Source organism: Nelumbo nucifera, chromosome 1, assembly GCF_055504915.1.
Source record: "Nelumbo nucifera cultivar China Antique chromosome 1, China Antique-T2T, whole genome shotgun sequence".
Classification (NCBI taxonomy): Eukaryota; Viridiplantae; Streptophyta; class Magnoliopsida; order Proteales; family Nelumbonaceae; genus Nelumbo; species Nelumbo nucifera.
Genome location: NC_142649.1, coordinates 174145982 through 174164043, shown reverse-complemented (window position 1 = coordinate 174164043; position 18062 = coordinate 174145982). Strand labels below are relative to the sequence as shown.

The 18062-nt window shown below is 37.2% G+C and overlaps 1 protein-coding gene across 3 annotated transcripts; it reads right to left on the bottom strand.

Annotated features, from left to right (window-relative positions):
* Positions 1 to 282: 282 nt before the first annotated feature.
* On the bottom strand, positions 283 to 6581 carry BRX (DZC (Disease resistance/zinc finger/chromosome condensation-like region) domain containing protein). Of its 3 annotated transcripts, none has more exons than XM_010257472.3 (7): positions 5988 to 6581; positions 5339 to 5598; positions 4517 to 4684; positions 2764 to 3179; positions 1871 to 2000; positions 779 to 1149; positions 283 to 685 (listed from the first exon to the last, which is right to left on the bottom strand). In XM_010257472.3, exons 3-7 carry the CDS (start codon positions 4616 to 4618, stop codon positions 607 to 609), a joined length of 1098 nt encoding a protein of 365 aa, XP_010255774.1. In that variant the 5' UTR covers positions 4619 to 4684; positions 5339 to 5598; positions 5988 to 6581; the 3' UTR covers positions 283 to 606. The 3 variants fall into 3 exon arrangements, with proteins under 3 accessions (XP_010255774.1, XP_019053147.1, XP_019053146.1); XM_019197602.2 differs by having other exon boundaries at positions 779 to 1146; positions 5988 to 6377; XM_019197601.2 differs by having other exon boundaries at positions 5339 to 5593; positions 5988 to 6377.
* Positions 6582 to 18062: the final 11481 nt, after the last annotated feature.

Sequence of the window (18062 nt, the reverse complement as noted above, 5' to 3'; positions counted from 1 at the left end):
ACATGGGTGACCACATCTTCCTAACCCTTCACAACTGTGAACTTGAAGCTACATGCCGATCACTTGATTTCTTCAAGGACTGCTTCCTTTCCCCCTTGTTTCATTCATGCTTGCTGGGATGCTAAAACAAAATTAAGAAGAACCCTTTGAATGTCTTTCTGGTGAGACCAGATTTTCTAGACCACTTTTCTGAGCAGAGATAAGAAACCATGTGATTCTTGCACTGCAATTTGCCTGCCGTTAAGCTGGACTCTAGGCTATGATCATAACATCCTTACACCATCAATGAATCTAATCCATTTCTCATTCTGTAAAGGTGTGTTACAAAGTACAAACTCTGATTGTATAATTAGAGAGATAGACCTCTTCGACAAACAAGAGAGCAACCTAACTCATCTACCACAAGGCCGTAACTCACAAATAGAGCAAGACCCAAAAATTTTACAAAATGGTGGTAGCAAACACAGCCATGGTAAAACAAAGAAATCTCATTCTGTTAAGTATCGAAGGAATGGTGGATCAATCGAGCAAGATAAATATATTGTAGGTAACCGTATTGCAATTCTCCCATCTAATATTAATGCAGTTTGTTTTATGTGATATTACTTAGAGGTATTGGGCTTGTATTCTTTCCCTATTCTCTTCCCACCACATTTTTGCGTGCACCTCCCCAAACCTTTCACGGCTGCATATCACATTTAGAATTATTAATCAGTAACAAATCAAAGGTCAAGGTTAAAGGAATCATATTGAACAACGCAGGATGAAGATTCTATACCTGAACCTGACGCGCCGGAGCTCCCTGGTGCCGTCTGGCAATTGTCTGATGGTAATGTAGACTCCAGGCTCATCTTGCTCGACCCACTCTATCTCCTGATCACTGGCATTGCTAATAGAAACAGAGGCTTCGTCTCTGGATGAGGTTGTAGTCCGTGAAGCATCCACCGAAGAAGTTTCACCCCTTAAGCCTGAGACGTAGGTACTTGGCCCAGCGCCATAGTGTTGGCCACTGTGGTCTAGTGATTCCGAAGGGAAGTACCCTTTGTTGCCAGATGGCCTATAAAAGTTCCTTGGTGTCCTATCTTTGCTTAATGGAGTGATGGGGCTTTCCCTTGCGGATCCCATTCTTGAGTAAGACGAATCTCTCTGCTGTTAAAAAGTAAACACGGCACAGTGAACATTCAATGAGCTTATCATGCTAAGCCAATAAATCAATCCAATATTATCCAATGTTTTCTTTTTTCAAATTTATGATCTTTGACCAAAACTAGGCAAGAGCATGTAATAGAATAGACCATTACCCTTGACAAGTGGGTAGTGTCAAGTGTCAACTAGAAAAAAAAAAAAAAGAGTGCAATCTAACAGACAACTGGATAAGAGACAACCAAGCTGTGCATTTACTAGTCTTGGTATGTAAATAAAGCCCAAAAGCTCGATACATGGACTTCTGTGTGGCGCTTTACCCCAAATGGACGCAAGTTGGAGAAAATCAGAGGTGCTTGTGCACTGCAATTACAGTTCTAGACAAATAAGGACCCATCTCTTGATTGCATGGTTCAAGAGAAAAGACCCCATACGTATTGTCCCATCCCCATTGTAAAGGGAAAAAGACCCTGCTTCACATGTACACTACATGCACAGCTAGGCATCTTTTATAGGCTTTTCATTTCATGGTGGAGCAGAATCCCAAGATTTTGTCAACCGTAGGGTGTAGATTCAATTTCCCCTCTGCTATTCTTTTACACCCACTGAAACTTATTTTCACTATATTCTTGGTCCCAGCACCATCCTAAGATATCGGGTTTGTTTGTGAAGTAACCTATTCAATTGAAATTCATAGTCAAAAAAGTTAAAAGATATGATGGCATACCTCATCCTCAGACCTAGGAGGAGTAGGAAGAGCTTGCCGATTGAATCTCTGAACATTGTAGAGCTCCATGATCCGGTCATAGTTCTCTCCCCACCATCTCTGAGCTTGCCATTTATTGAACATCTCTCGGCTGCAGAATACAACCAGTTAACTCTAAAAACCTTTGGCCGGGTTTCCTAATTAAAACCAGTCTTGTTGACTAACATCTACACAAACTCAAGTTTTTGGTATGGAAAATGATCCTGAAACGCATAATAAATCGTCACCCAGGCTCAGCTTGGCCTCATTTAAAGGATGTTGACTAATCAAATGCTAAGGACCCATTACTCCATGGACTTGTACCAACGCTGCCCCTCGTGGGTCGTGACGTAACAGATCAAGCTACCCCAGACTCTTGACAAGTTCCTTTCAAATAAAACAAATTGCCCCAGGATTTTTCTTTTTTTTTTTTTTGATAATTGTCCCAGGTTCTGTTCATAGAGGAGCTACTTGGAACAGACAGTTACTTTTTAGACAGGGACTGGGTTATAGCATTTATCGGTGGAGGCTCCCGCTAAAATGAAATTGAATGAAGTCCATATCCAACCCTCCGGAAGGTTAGTAAGTGAAGTCTGCGCACTGCGCTGCGGGCCGGGATCTACTGTTACAAATATCGTGCTAACAAACGCTTCTAACAACAGAATCCAACCGCACGTCGAGAATACATCCCCCGGATTGACAAGGAAGATGTTCTGGATGTGCGAACGGATAGCAGTGTAAGAAGCGTGTTAGCACGCTCACGCTTTTCCTGGCAGAAAATCCCGACTCCTGGGCTGCGACGGTCTGGTCAGAGGCATGCAGTATGAGGAGGACAGAGGATTGTTATTTACGTCTAGTAACAATAAGCCTTGTACCTGAACCGGATCCTCTTTAGATCATTGCCACCCTGGGGGAGAGAAACAAAGGTGATGTGGACTCCGGGTTCCACTTGGGCCATCCATTCCTTGGGCTCATCCTCATCAACAAGTACCACGTCACAAGACCGTGCTGAAACCGACTCTAGTCCTCCAGAGGTCCGATCAACGGTTGACATCATTCCTTTGAACCTGGAGTCTGATTGCATGGCAAGGTTCTCCCTATTATTACTGTTGGTAAAATCCCATGCGGGCGTCGAACTCGAGCTCCCAGTCCGCAGATACGGGTACTGAACCCCTTCCGAGGCCGTATCGAAGTCCGGGTAAGGCCGCTGGCCCTTCCTGTAGCTGGTGGAGCCCGTGCAGGGCTTGCACTGACGATAGGCGCCGGAAAATTTTAACGCCATGTCCTTAATCTGCAAAACAGTATTGAAGGTGTGACTACGTCGTACACGGTACATCTACATGTTTAAACCAAAGGCACAGGATCATTCCATCAAATCTGACCCCCACTATTTTTAGGTGGGACCCAGAAACCTTAGGGAGTCGAGATTGAGAACTTGGCTGGTGGGACCCACTAACAGCAGTGATGCTGATGGATTATAAGCACTAAAGAAACATGGTAAAAAGACTGTCTTATAAATGAACTACATTGTGTCGACAAGAATTCTCGAGTGGGTCCTACCAAAAATACCCCCACTGTCCTCAACCCAACATGCGTCTTGTCTTTTCTCAAGATACCACACCACCAGATCGTCCTATACTGATACTGAATATATACTATTTTTAATACGTCTTATTTACAAGAACACCCCAATCCCCAAAGTCCTCGAATTTGTTTTAATTTACGAAAAAAAAACACCACCAGTCCACCATCACTCATTCCCTGTCTGCTGTAAGTGCCCTGTAAATCATAGTGCAGGCATTAAGTACTGCTGTATAAATGTAAATGAATGTGGGACACGTGGCATTGCCGTGCCAGAGAGGGGCATAAGGCCTCCATGCACAACATGGATTTGGAGCACCAACCGAGGCCAGCCAGACCTATTCAAATTGAGTTTTCCTATTTCCCTGTTTGGGAAGAGACCGAGCCCTGTATGCTTGATTATTTTTAACAATAAAGACTAAAGAGAGCTCTCCCTATCCAAAATCCTTAACCCATTTCTGAAAAGTGGTGAAGACTTTAAAGTTTCTTCAAGGGATTACGCAAAACCAGCTAGGAATCAATTCCCATGCCATGAAATTGGAATAGATGCAATAATTACTAATCTGGTTCGAGGGCATTTTGGTAAAAGAAAACACTAGATGAATGTAAGGTGGTGGGGCCGCATCCAATTGCATCGATCGTTCACTGACTCGGGGTAACATGACTTACTGGTCAAAGAACTAATCAGTGTCAACCAAACAAAACAATGGTTTTGAACTTTTGATTTCTCTGTAAATGGGAGTGGAAAAATGGAAATGCAAGGATTTTGCTGGGATCTGAAACAAATTTAAAATGGGCAGTGGGCACTTTTGCTTTGCCTCTCTCTCTCTCTCTCTCTCAACAAGTGTGTAAAAAAATAAGGAAAAGCACTCAATACACACTAAATAAATACTCGCTTTGTAAAGCTTGAAGATGGTCCCCAGGCTCTTTCGTCTGAGAGTTGTTTTGTTGTTACGAGAAGTAAAGACTCTGATAAAGCAGAGGAGGTAGAGTAATGGAGTGAAAGAGAAAGAGTAGAGGGATGGGAATGGGATTAGAGAATCGAACCTGCGCCGTCAGACTTTTGACGGCTTCTTTCGTACTTGGAGTGCCACGCGCGCTTTCTTCCCCATCGTCCAGTTGCTTCGAGCACGCTATACATGTTAACATCTCTCTCCCACTCGATCTTCCTCTTTTTGTTCCCTCTTGGACTTAGGTTTTCTCTTTCCCTCTCACCTGGCACGGAAATAACCAAACAAAATTACTACTTTGTCCATCACCAATTAATCTTATTCCTCAAGTGGCTTCTATAGCTTTTCCGTAGGTCCTCTTCAAAGTTCAAACTTGGAAGCTTTGGGCATTTGGCATAAAAAATGATCCTAATGTTTAATACCTTGAACTTCCATAGACATTTCCTAGTGGAAGTGTTGATGTAATTAGGAAATTTAATGGGGGTAGTGTTGGTAAATGAGTCGAAAAGTCAGAAAAATAAAGGAGACGGAGAAGCTTTGGAAGAAGAGGAAGAAAGAATTGATAATAAAATATTCAGACAATAATTGAAGCAATCAAAAATTAGGAATTCTGATTCAGCGAAGACATCAGCCTCGAGAGCATATCAATGCGCCTGAATGCGCAGCGGCACAATAAAGAATTAGATTTTGTTAGGCCAAAGCAGGAATTAATTGAGAAAAATAATTAATATTTAAAATTTTTTATCCTAGATTTCGATTTACAAGAAACTAAAAAGTGAGTGAACATCAGAGTCTCTCTCAAATCGATGAGTTGTATAGCCATGGGGTTTTTGAAATCATTTAACAAGCTTTGGAAAAAGAGAGGAAAGATCATTAGTGTTTTGATTTGATTCTTCGCTTGTTACAAAAGACTATTTACCTTCGACGGTCGAGCTTTTTCCTTCTCCTTTGAAACGGAGAGCTTCGTTTTGGAGCTCAGTCGTCTCGAACAGCTCCTTGGTCTTCTTTTCTTCTCAGCTTTTCTTTTCTTTGGACGAGGATTGGATCTACAGGCATTGGTTTGACGAATTTGCCCGCAGAAAGGAACGGACACAGACGTAACCTCTTTTAGTTGGCACTTCACAGTCTCTCTTCGTCTTCTTCTTCACATTTCACGGTCTCTGTTTTGGTTATTCTACACTATCAAACATAATGGAGAAGCAAAGCGTTATAGCAGAAACAGAAAAAGAAACCCTATAGACCAACTGAAAACGACGTGACAAAACCTATGAATCTACTCATACGAAGTAGGCATCGGTTTGGCTGAACGATCATAAAAAAGGCAAAACTTTCGATTTCCAGTAGCTTTCGGCCTTCGATCTTCCACTGTTTTAAAAAGTAAAAACTCCTTTGCAAGCCATTTTTAACAAAGAAAGTTCAATACAATCAACAAAACCGGTTCGAAACATTTTAGAAGCGACATTAATCGCGACCAAAAAACAAAAGAATAATCTATCAGGTATCACAGGAACTAAACACTACAGACGACGAATCAAGCTCAGATAAATGCCTTAAGCAAAAGCTCTTACCTTCGTCTATTTTCGGCCACGAATAGCCTCCAAACAACTTAAAATTACTAAGCGTTATTCCATTTCGCCTCTGAAAATGCAGCTCCGGCTCTGTTCTACTTTCAGCAGTTTGAGAAGCAGTGCAAAACAGGAAAAACGGTCTTTAAGTCAAGGAAAAGAACACAATCGCGTCACTGCAGCGACGATAAATCGATTTACATTTGAAATCGCTGCAAAACATAGAAGAAAAACGGTCGAATAGCCAGAGAAAAAACACCGGCGAGATTCCGGCGATTTCACCGCAAAATTTCGGCGGGTATTTGTGGATCGTTTAGAAAGTAGGAAGACGGAGAAGCTTTGCTGTCTCAGCTCCAGATTTTACGTTCCGAAGAGAAATGGGGATTGAAACACATTTTAACTTCACACCGACTCTCTTATTTATAGTGCCAGAAATATAACGTCATCTTGCCGTTAATTAACGGAACGGATCTCCCCAACCATTAACCTGATATCACCAGATTCACCATGCACGCACACAGGCCACACAGCCACAGCGTTAAGACAAAACTAGCTGCCGATGCCGAGTGCCTAGTTCCGAGCAGTCCTACCCACCGTAAGCCGTAAGTGTACGAGTCCACATTCCCTTTATCATCATTTAGTTGGGCCCCACCTGCTTTGCCTGGGACCAACATGATCGAATCGCATCCGTCCATCTGGTGTTGCTTGTCAGAAGGACCCATGTTAAGATCTTAGGTGGGGACCTAGAGGTTTTTCCGAGGTACATTCCTAGTCCTAGAGTAGGGAATGGGTTTATAGACGCTAATGACGATCTGAGACTGAGTGTGGCAAATTTGTGAATAAAGGGTGAAATATTAACGCCTTTTCCGAATTCCGGTGAGAATATTTGAAGATTTTCAATCCCGTCAAAGTATCTAAAGATTCTATAAAAGGCCTCGTTTCTTACGTGGATTTGTCTTACCAAGCACGGTCAGAGCATTAATCGGGTCAGATTAGTACGGTAAGGGGACATGGTCTACTGGTCACTGACCATTGCCAGTCACCCTACGGCTCTCCATGCAAGCAATTTTATGGCAGATTACCGGATGGAGCCAGTGACAGAGAGGGAGGGGAGGGGGGGCTGAGACGGTGAGTTGCTTTGGCAATGGGGAAGAGCTTTAACTTTAGAGACTGTTGTCGCCCCATAGCTTTATTCCTGGGCTGTGTTAAAGCAAAGCATGGAAGGGCGAGACAATTCATCACTCATCAGTGTTTTGAAAAGATAAATCAAATCTTTCTCTCTCTAGTCTCTCCAGTCTTCCTCTCTCTCTCTCTATATATATCTCTTTCTCTAAGCTATCATCAACGGCTATGCCACGTGGCAAGATCTTAGGAGCCAAGCTTTCTCTAAAGAGGTTCTCCCAGATCTTCTTAGCCAAGAAAGGCATAGTCAAGGTCCAATTGTCCAAAGTAATTTCCATGGTTTGTTTCTTTATTTTGCCAAAATGAAAAATTCAAAATCCTCCTTTTTATCAAACTTTCCCATTTTTAACACCTCTTTACCAGCCCCTCAACTATGACCAAGAACTTAATGATCTGATAGTTTTTTCATTTATTCTTTTCATCAGATTTAAGCCGTTGGATAGGAAACCCTGACCTTTTAACACCATCAAACTAATGGATCTGTTTTATTCTACACATTTATAATGAATAAGGGGAGATTGATAATGGCTGAAGATGCTGAACTGAATGACTCATTGCTTTGCGTTTTTAATGGCTGAATAGCATATTTGGATTGATTATGTGTTTGGTTTCACGAGTGTTTATTGATGGGGTGTTTATCAGATAAACATTTTTTTTGAAAAACACTATTTTAAACGTGTATTGCTTTCGTTGTTTGGTTGAATGTTTTATGGTGGTTCAAGTACCACCCCATAAAGTTACTTTCCACCTCAGCTTAAAGTGCCACCACATAAGTATTTCGTTTCAATAAATTGCCAGGCATTGGGGGTAGGGGTGTCAATGGATCGGTTTTGGGTTGGACTCCATCCAAATCAAAATCCATTTGAATGGATTGGATGTACCAATAAGACATATTGAATTTGGACGGACTGGATGGACCAATATGACATATTGGATTGGACCTGGTCCGCCCATAATGAACTTATATTGGATTGAGCCAATATCTGGTTCATCGATAGAAGATAATAACATAGGTGTCGATGGACCAAGTTTGAGTTGAAACAAATCTAAATTAACAGAAATTTGAACAGATTGGACAGTCTCTAGACCAGTCCAAAATGGTCCAAAATATTCATTGGACTGGATTGGACCAGGTCCATTTATAATAGACTCACATTGGACTGGACCGGATTGAACCAAGTCCAGTCCAATTGACACCCTAATTGGGAGAAACAAGAATTTGAAGTTTCTCCTAACCCTTCGTGCACATAAATGAAAGCACTTCTGTTTTTCATTATTTATTTGATAAATATTGAAACTAAATAATGGTTTCATGCACAATAAACATCAACAATTATGTCGTTCTGTGGCGGCATTTTTCTCATAAACACACACAGAACCAAACAACTTATACCTTTAAATATTTTAATATTATGGGCACTTATGTTTTTCCCCTAGTAAGTTCATCTTCGAAGTTTGGAGTTTTAATTTACCAATTAAGGAAAGAAATGATATCACCAAGAGAAGCTTTCTCTGGCCACGAGGTGGCAGCTGCTTGCCTGAAACTTACCACATGCAAGACGATGATGTGGCAAACACTTGGACCCCCCTTTCTGAGCTGTCATTGTTAATCTTTTTCCTAAGTACTGTTTCATACTGTTTTGCACTGTTTTAGTGGTACTACAGCTATTCTCTTGTAAACGGTACAAATTTATAACCAATCACATTCACGTTAGTAGGTACCGTTTGGGAGGATTTTCATGCAGCAACTTCTAACATTGCAAGGTAGGCCTCACATGGAAAGCCATCAAACCGTGTTAAAAAAAAAAAAAAAAAAACTAAAAAAGCTAAAATTAAGTTTATATGTATTTTATGTTGGTTAGTGTTGTTTGTTTCTTTTTGTGCCGTTGGGTGTTTGTAGTAGTTGTTGGGTTGCTTCTTTGTGTTGTGTTGTCTGTTGGGATCTGTTTGAACTTTGAACATAATCTTCTCTCTAAAATTTAAAGTTTAAATCAATCAATGTAACATGAAAAAGTGATAAGTTGGGCCAGATTAGGGTTGTATAAGCAGGGGGAATAACTCAATCCCAAGTCTTTTTCCCAGTTTCCAATGTTTGATTACTTTCATTATGATTCTTTTTGGTCAATGCTTGACAACGTTCACACTTAAAAGAAGAAAACATCTGGACTTGTACTCTAGCTTAGCTACAATTACTTGATTATGAAAAGCAGGATTAAAATATTAAGAAAAATGATTAATTGCATTGTTGGGGAAAACACGATTTGGTAAAGACACGAAATTGCAAGTTGGTTCAACCGGCCGGTAGAATCAGAGTGTTGTGGTCGAACCGGGTTAACTTGATGAATTTAAATGTTTATCATAAATGTAATTAGAGATTTAAGAGTCAACCCAACAACTCCACCCTAGGCGCTCTGGGCTTCGCGGATATCTCAGCTGAAATGAAAAACCAAATGTATACGTAATGCAGTATAGGATGGGGCTAGTAAGTTTTATACAAGCTGGAACGATTATAATACACGTAAGAAGCACGAACGACGCCACCGACTCAATATAGTAAACATTAGTGAATTAGATTTTCTTTCAAGTTGGAACCAATATTTGATTTTCTTTCAAGTATGCAGTGAAGAATTATTTTTCTTTCTGTTTTTCGATTTTAGTTTTTTTCTTTTTTAAGATTTTCTAAAAGTGATTTGTTTCCAAACTGAGTCAATACCCGTGTATTAACAAAAACAAACAAACAAAATAAGATGTATAAAATGGTTCTGTTGTTAGAAATCAAACTCGACCATCCGCGATCAACAAAGCTTTCCCAATTTAAGTAGTGATAGGATTATGGGTCTGTTTGGCGTGTCTTTTTGAAAATATTTTTTAGTAGTTTTGATATGTAAAATACGCATTGAACTTTGGTATGAAAATTTGAGCAGTTGGAAGTATGTTTGGCAGATGTGTGTCTTTCTATATGAAATTAAAACGCGAAAGACGCAAGAAGTTTCATTTGGAGTTTTTTAAAATCAGCACAAAATGAGTTTCTCATGTCTTTTTGGCATTCAGTCTTTTGGCGGCTAGATCTTCCACATACCAAACAGATATAGATCGAAAATCTGTCTTCTCAACTTGTGAACAACCGAAAAACCACACGAAAATATACACCAAACAGGCCCTATATAATTGGGCTCAATTACTATATTATTTGCTAGAGTCCATCTTGTGATGTTTACTGCAGGCCACCCAGACCTTAAAACTTTTTTCTATTGGGAGTAAGAGAGCAAATACAAAACAATCACACAAGCCTAAAAAGGGGAGCCATGTCTTTTTGGCATTCAGTCTTTTGGCGGCTAGATCTTCCACATACCAAACAGATATAGATCGAAAATCTGTCTTTTCAACTTGTAAACAACCGAAAAACCACACGAAAATATACACCAAACAGGCCCTATATAATTGGGCTCGATTACTATATTATTTGCTAGAGTCCATCTTGTGATGTTTACTGCAGGCCACCCAGACCTTAAAACTTTTTTCTATTGGGAGTAAGAGAGCAAATACAAAACGATCACACAAGCCTAAAAAGGGGAGCCAGACCTTAAATCTGGATCTGGGCGGCCTGCATATCAATTAATAGTCAAGGGCAAATATTCACAAAAAGTGATATTATAGAAAGAGTAGATATTAGCCCCGTTTTAGAGCACTAAAATCTATTAATTTAAGTTTGGAAATTGTTTATAGATTCTAAGGTGTCATTTTTTTTATTTAAAAAAAAAAAATTAAAACCAATATGTAAATGAATCTTAAACTTTAAGGCTATACAGTTAGAAGTCAAAAAGTTAAAAGGATACTTTGTATATATGCAGGATATGATGACCCGGCGGAGCAGGTCAGGCAAAACCTGAACCCAACTTAATTAAAGAATTAAAACACTAACCCGACCCTAAAGCCAAATATGCTGACCCTAACCCAAACGTATAGGATTGGGTCAAGCCGGATTTACCCTTTCGCCCAATTCATTGACATCCCTAAATCATACGTGTTTTGAATAAGATCAAATTTTAGAAAAGTGCTTATTACAGTTCTGACCCGCTTTCGCCTGGAACGTAATTTTCAAAATACCTATATTACCCTCTTTAAAAGAAGCACTTTATCACCAAATACTCATAATCATTTAAACGAACAAAACCCTCGATTGTTGGTGCTTCAGATTGATATAGTTATATTTTTAAAAATGACTCCCATAGAACGTTTGAAACACACTTTATAGCTCATTTTTGTTTTTAACTATCCAAATCTCAAAATTAAAGTTTACCAAACAAAGCTCAAATCTTCTGCTAAAAGACAAAGCAATAAGCCATTATGAAGTGTTGTAAAAGAAAGGTGAGAACAAAGAATATTCACTCAGTGAGAGGCTGCATAAATAGACATAATTGCCCCCGAACACCCTTCCCTCCCAACCCAAATTTCCCATGTTCATAAGATAAAAGACCAAACTGCTACTGGCTACCCAACAACTTTTCCTAGAGGCAAAGCCTTGTCTCTTTAGTCCCAACCACAACTTCATATCTTTAGGATTATTCTTAAAAGGATCCTACTTGAAGGCTTTTTTGGTATGTATTCCAAATTTCGTGTGCATCCCAGCTCTGTTTTTTTTTTAATCTATATGATCTGTTCTAGCCCGCCAGCATAACAGATACGACCATTTATTACTTCGGTTGTTTCTCGGTGGCTCATCAAAGCGGATTTGGCAAGTAAATGTGCAGACATTCTGGCCTTTCACTCGATGCATCTCATGCAAAAGCTCAATTGACAATTGAGTGTTATGATTTTCAAAATCGGATCGGACAGGACGGTCGGACTGAAAAAACTGGAACCGATTAACTGATTAGTTCCGTTTTTTCCAAAAACTGGGTTTTTCTTCAAAATTATTGATTTTGGTCAGCAAACTGTTGAATCGGGCAATTAATTATTCGAACGGTTTTGACCGTTTTTTTTTTATTTTTTTGTTAGAACGGGCTGAGTGTTCGATTCGAGCGGTCAGACCGTTCGACTTGGTAATCGGACCCCTGACTGGTCGGTCACCGGGTTGGTTTTAAAAACCATGTTGAGTGCCTGTTTGGAAGGGCTGAGCTGAACACTAAGGCTACGTTTGCTTTTCGGCAAGTTATTTATCCGGATAAATACAATTACCTAGGTAATTTTTTTCTTGGAAATACATATCCGGGTAAATGCATTTATTCATGTTCTTTTATTTCCTAGGTAAATAAGGCAATGACCATTTCAGCCATAAAAATCTATTATTAAAAAGGGCATTTTTGTCTTATTCAAGTGTTGGCAACCTTCCCCCTAGGTGGGAAAGTTATTTACCCACCTATGGGATTCTTGATCAATGAGAACTAAAATCCCATTGACCAACTTTCCCCCCCTCTCAAAATCCCAAAAAAGAACACCCCCTAAGTGCCCATGTGAACAACCTATTAGCTATATCTAGAATCGGGACTTGCTCCTCGTAGAGTGCACCTCACACGAACCTCATAGTCCCATCCCACCATGTATTAGAAATCTCCCTACGAATAACAACACAAAGTAGAGGAGATGTTTCCATGTGTGGCTATAACACGTTGTGAGGTTGATTTGAAGAGCAGATCCAGACTCCTAGATTTGGTGGAAGATGCAAAGAGCCCAAATTGACTGTCAATCAGTCAGTCATTTGAGGCACTCCAAACCATATAAGGAGGCTGAATTGGACATGCCCACAAAAATGACTGATTGAGACTTGGTTTAGGCTTTCAAGGTTTTTTTCATCAAACACAGCTTCAAGGTTGTCTTTGTTGGGCCCTCCCAAACGGGTAACTGGGCAACTGGGCAACAGACTTCTCCTTTTACATTCTAAGCTTTCCCCTCCTTTTCTTTCAAATCTAATACAACCTAACTGGAAAATCTGGATAGTCACAATTATAGAAAATCTGGCCGGTCAGCTGCCTGAGTCATTGGTTCACACGAAAAGCTTGGTGGTTGACGTTTGGAGGCCTGTGCTGTCCATAAAGAATGGATAACTGAAATTGATGGGTGTGTTACAGGCCGTAGGAAAACAATGTTAATACCCTACACCAATCATAAAAGCCAAGTGAACCCGCCAGATTTGCTGACCACAAGACAATGGCTTCAAGAAAAATAGGGGTTAGAAATGGGTTGGAAAACAGCTTTTGTGAAATGCTTAAACATTTGAAAATGAAAGTTAGGGGACCTAATTAAGGTAGGGTTTTACAGAAACTATGTTATATGGACCTACTGAGAGTCTGAGACTATGGAGTACTAGGGTTTGTTGCACATCCCTCCTTATGAAATGCTTAAACATTTGGAAATCCTTATCCACAGCCTTGTCCCATTATATTGAAGCCGAATCCATGATTATAATTGAATCTAATCCAATACTGTTCATGTCTGATCTGATTTGATGAAATCATTTGAATCTAATCCAATACTGTTCATGTCCGATCTGATTTGATCCAAAAATCTGATCAAATCAAATTGGACTCGATCTGAATTCGAATTCTATTAGTAAGTCGGGTCTTTGGATCTAATCCGATCCTACTTGTTTTTTAAAAAATTAATAAATTATTAAAAGAAAAATAAAATATACTAATTTAAATAAAGTAAAAACAAAAAATACAAGTATTTTTTAATTATTTTCATCATATATATACATGTTTTTATAAAAAAATAAATAATATAACAAATTTATAAAAATATAATATAAAAAATACATTTATAAATAAATAAATAACACACACACATTTATATTTATAAATACATAATATATATATATATATATATATATATATATATATATATATATATATATATATATATATATTATGATCCGATCCATTTGTACCCCTACTTGGTGGACAATCCCAGAGTCAGAGACCATATAAGGGGTAACATAAAATCAAGGTTTTTAAAACCAGATTGGATAGGGAACCGTTCTGGGCTGAATGGTCCTACCGTCTGGTCTAAATGGATGGCCCATTCTAGCAAAAAATAAAAAAAAAATTAAAAAACACAAAAAGGGCCAAAAACCATTCTCGGGTCGAATGGTTCGACAATTCAACCACCCGGGTCAGCAATTAATTGATCAAATCAACTGTTTTTGGCCAAAAATTGATTTTGGGGTAAAGCGGAACCAATAATTCCTGATTTTCTCAGTCTGACCGTCCGATCCAGTCTAATTTTGAAAACATTGCATAAAATAAAATAAGAGTAGCCATATACAACTGTACTTAACTCTCAAGTTAATCTAAACAGAAATGGAATTCTTTTGGGGATTAAGAGGCCATGTTCTTTGGTATGTCTCTTTAGACCCGAACTGGGTTGGGTTCTCTTCCTATGGTCCTATGATCCGAATTGGGCTGGACTTTGAGACTTCAGCAAATCTAGGCATTAATCTAGACAAGAGTAAATATGGAAGATATTTTTTTACTTAGAAAATTCAAAGTTGCATCTAAATTCTAAGTCTAAACTCGACATATATAATCCAACCAAATTCTTTTGCGTGCTTGGGTTGATGAATTCTCATTTCTCACCTCTCCTAGGCCTAGGGCTCAGGTTGGTTAGCTTCTACACAGTCGGGGCTGGTCTTGATTTTGAATCAAAATTAAATCCGGTTGAACCAGTTCAAGTTGCACTTTCAATTGAAATGCTAATTAGGGAAAAATGGAACAATGTAGGGGCCAATTGACCCCATTATTCCAGACTGCCTGGTTTCTTCTGCACATAAAAGAGAATGACAAGACTAGCATAAGATTCATAGATGTCCTAGGTCAAAAGCAAACTTGCTAGACGACTGTTTGGTTATTTCTTTCTAGTCTAGTCTTTGAAATAAGTGCAGCAATGGAATTTTTAACTTAGAATGTAAAAGGAGAAGTCTGTTGCCCAGTTGGCCCCTCAGATCTGTCCTTTAGGTATTAGGCCAACGCTGAACACATGCATATGCAGCAAATGACCGACCGTCCTACCCGACACTACTGCTGCTAATCGACTGAGATGAACCAGGCACGGGCGAAATCCGATAGTGGTGCACAAGGTACATCTGGTCAGACCGGACAACAGAACCATACGTATACAGACCAAACCGACCCAATGTCATACAAGTGGGCCACAGACAATTAGGCCCCCAGGTCCACTTGTTAAGAAACCCGATCCCTAGGTGGTCCATGCATGGTACACGAGCAGGGAGCCGGTCCTGACTGGAGCTGGACATGTCCAGCCATGCAGAGCCCAGTTTTGGAACACGCGTATAGCTGGGTCATGAAAGCAAAACTTATGCAATTTACCACTCAGATATTGAGCCAATCTTCGACCTCATCCGCGTCCGGGCGTCTTTCACAAATATGGGATTACCGGATTTGGTCTAATCTGATCGGGTCCAATATGGGTTCATTATAAATGGGCTTTGTCCCATCCAACCCAATGAATACATTCGACCATTTTGGATCATTTCAATGTCCAATCTATTCAAATTAGTTTTAATTTAGATTTGTTCTAATCTAAATCCAGCCCATTGACACCTGTATTCTAATCTTCTATCAATGGTCTTCTTTGGATATTGGTTAAATCCATTACATTGGATCAATTCCAATGGAATAAATACAGTCTCGACTGGTTCAATTTAATATGTCATATTAGTCCATCCAATCTATTCAAATTCATTTTGATTTGGATAAATCCAACCCAAAACCGGTTCAAGAGGAAATTCTTTACCATAGAGAGCCGGCAATTAAACGATCTTGATCCTGTGCCCCTATTCAGAGAGACGTTAAGACTATGTTTGGTTTGAAGGGAAAGGTAGGGAAAGGAAGAGAAACATAGGAAAACCTATACAAGGTATGTAAAGGTTTCATTACATTTTCCTTCCTTTCCCTACGTTTTCCTTCAAACCAAACACAGCGTAAGTGATCATATACAGATACTTGATTGTGTAGAGAGATTGTAACAATGTAGAGGCAGGTAAAGCAAAATTTGAGTTCAAAATATTGAAAAATAACTAAAAGAAGAAAATAAGTAAATAACAATACAGATAAGCCAAACTAATTTCCTTGATTCAGGCAATGTTATAAAAATTAGACCAGACCGGTTCACCGGTTCTTAGAATAACTATAAATAGTTCATTACTTGTAATTTTTATTATTCCAGGCCCATATATAAAATTAGGGGGACCCGTGTGATGCACAAGCTTTAATAAGTAAAAGTTAAATAATAAAAAAATAAGAGTATAGTTGTTTTATATTTTAACTTTTTAAATAAATAATGAATATTATATATATATTTTATATACTACTTTTGATAATTTTTTTTACAACACAAAATAACAATAATTAATTTCAGCTATGGTTGTCCATCAAACCGATGAAACTGATCAACCCGATCCAACTCGACCTAAGTTGGTCATTTTTCTAGTATTTTTGATTGGCTTTGGTTTAGAAATTCTTAACCTGACTATGTTGGGTTCGTTTCAGTTTGGTAATTTGTAAACCGACCAAAACCGAACATACCCGACCATAGATATACATTAATATTTTATATTTTAAATATAATTTTTTAATATGGAAAAGTGGGAGCATTCCCATATTTCTTAATCTAAAATATTTTATATTGTAAATTTAATTTTTTAAATTTATTGTTTAATAATACCACTGTAATCTATTAAACTAAATTTAAAATTTAAATTTAATTTTTTAAGTTTAGATCTTTTGAACGAACTGACCAAACCGAATATTGACTCAAACACATACAACCCAAGGTGGCCAATTTTCATTAATAGTCAGTCAGTTTTGGGTGATCAACTTCCCCACTTGAATAGGTCGATTTGTTTGGACAAACAACATGCAATCAAACCAATTATTGAAAATAAATTTATAATGAAAATACAATACATACAACAATTACAAAAATACAATAAATACTAAAAATATATTAAATTAGTCAATAAATAGTGTAGTCTCAAATAATAGTTTAATCTCTAATAAGTATTAATCAATAAATTATAATAAAAACACATAATTACTGAAAATAAATTTATAAAAAAATAAAATAAATTAAATTAAAAAAGTTAAATAATAGTAGTTTAATCTCCAATAATTATTGAAAATTTTCTGTTAAATAACAAGACAAAAATAGACTTATACATAATTATTGAAAATATATTTATCAAAAAGTACAATAAATAATTACTAAAAATTATTGTTAATAAATATTGTTTTTTGATAGTTATATTCTAGAATTACTAATTGATATAGGTTAAATTAGTTATTTACAATATTATTTAGTTATTTAAATAATATCATTATTAAAATTATTTAAATATTAATTATTTATTGAATTTACTAATCCATAAAATTATAATTTATACTATTATTACATAATTTATTTTATAATTTTTAAAATATTAAATTATTACTATTTTGAATATTATGAAATATATTATAATTGTTTTTCTACTTTTAATATTTTTTTAAATTATTACATAATTTTTTTTATTTTAACTATTTAAAATTTAGTTATATTAAATATTTTGTTGTTTAAAATATATAAATAATATCTAAAATATTTAATATTTTTTTAATTTATTACATAATATAAATACTTTTTATATAATTATTTAGCCACTTTTAATATTTTTTTATTTAAGATATTTAGTTGTTGAAATATTTAAATAATATTTTATTTTTTAATATTAAATTTTTATTATTTGAATAACATTTAAATTGAATAATCCATAAAATTATAATTTATATTGTTAGTACATAATTTTGTAAAAATATAAAATTATTAATAATTTGAATATTATTAAATCTTTTATAATTATTTTTTTTTGTTTTTAATAAATATTTTAAATTTAATTAGTAT

Excerpts from the sequence above, each read along its gene's own strand:
- BRX (XM_010257472.3), bottom strand. The coding sequence starts at position 4,618 with ATGTTAACATGTATAGCGTGCTCGAAGCAACTGGACGATGGGGAAGAA. Across the intron at positions 3,180-4,516 it reads TCAAAAGTCTGACGGCGCAG|ATTAAGGACATGGCGTTAAA; the intron begins GTTCGATTCTCT and ends ACTGTTTTGCAG. Across the intron at positions 1,150-1,870 it reads CTCCTAGGTCTGAGGATGAG|CAGAGAGATTCGTCTTACTC; the intron begins GTATGCCATCAT and ends ACTTTTTAACAG.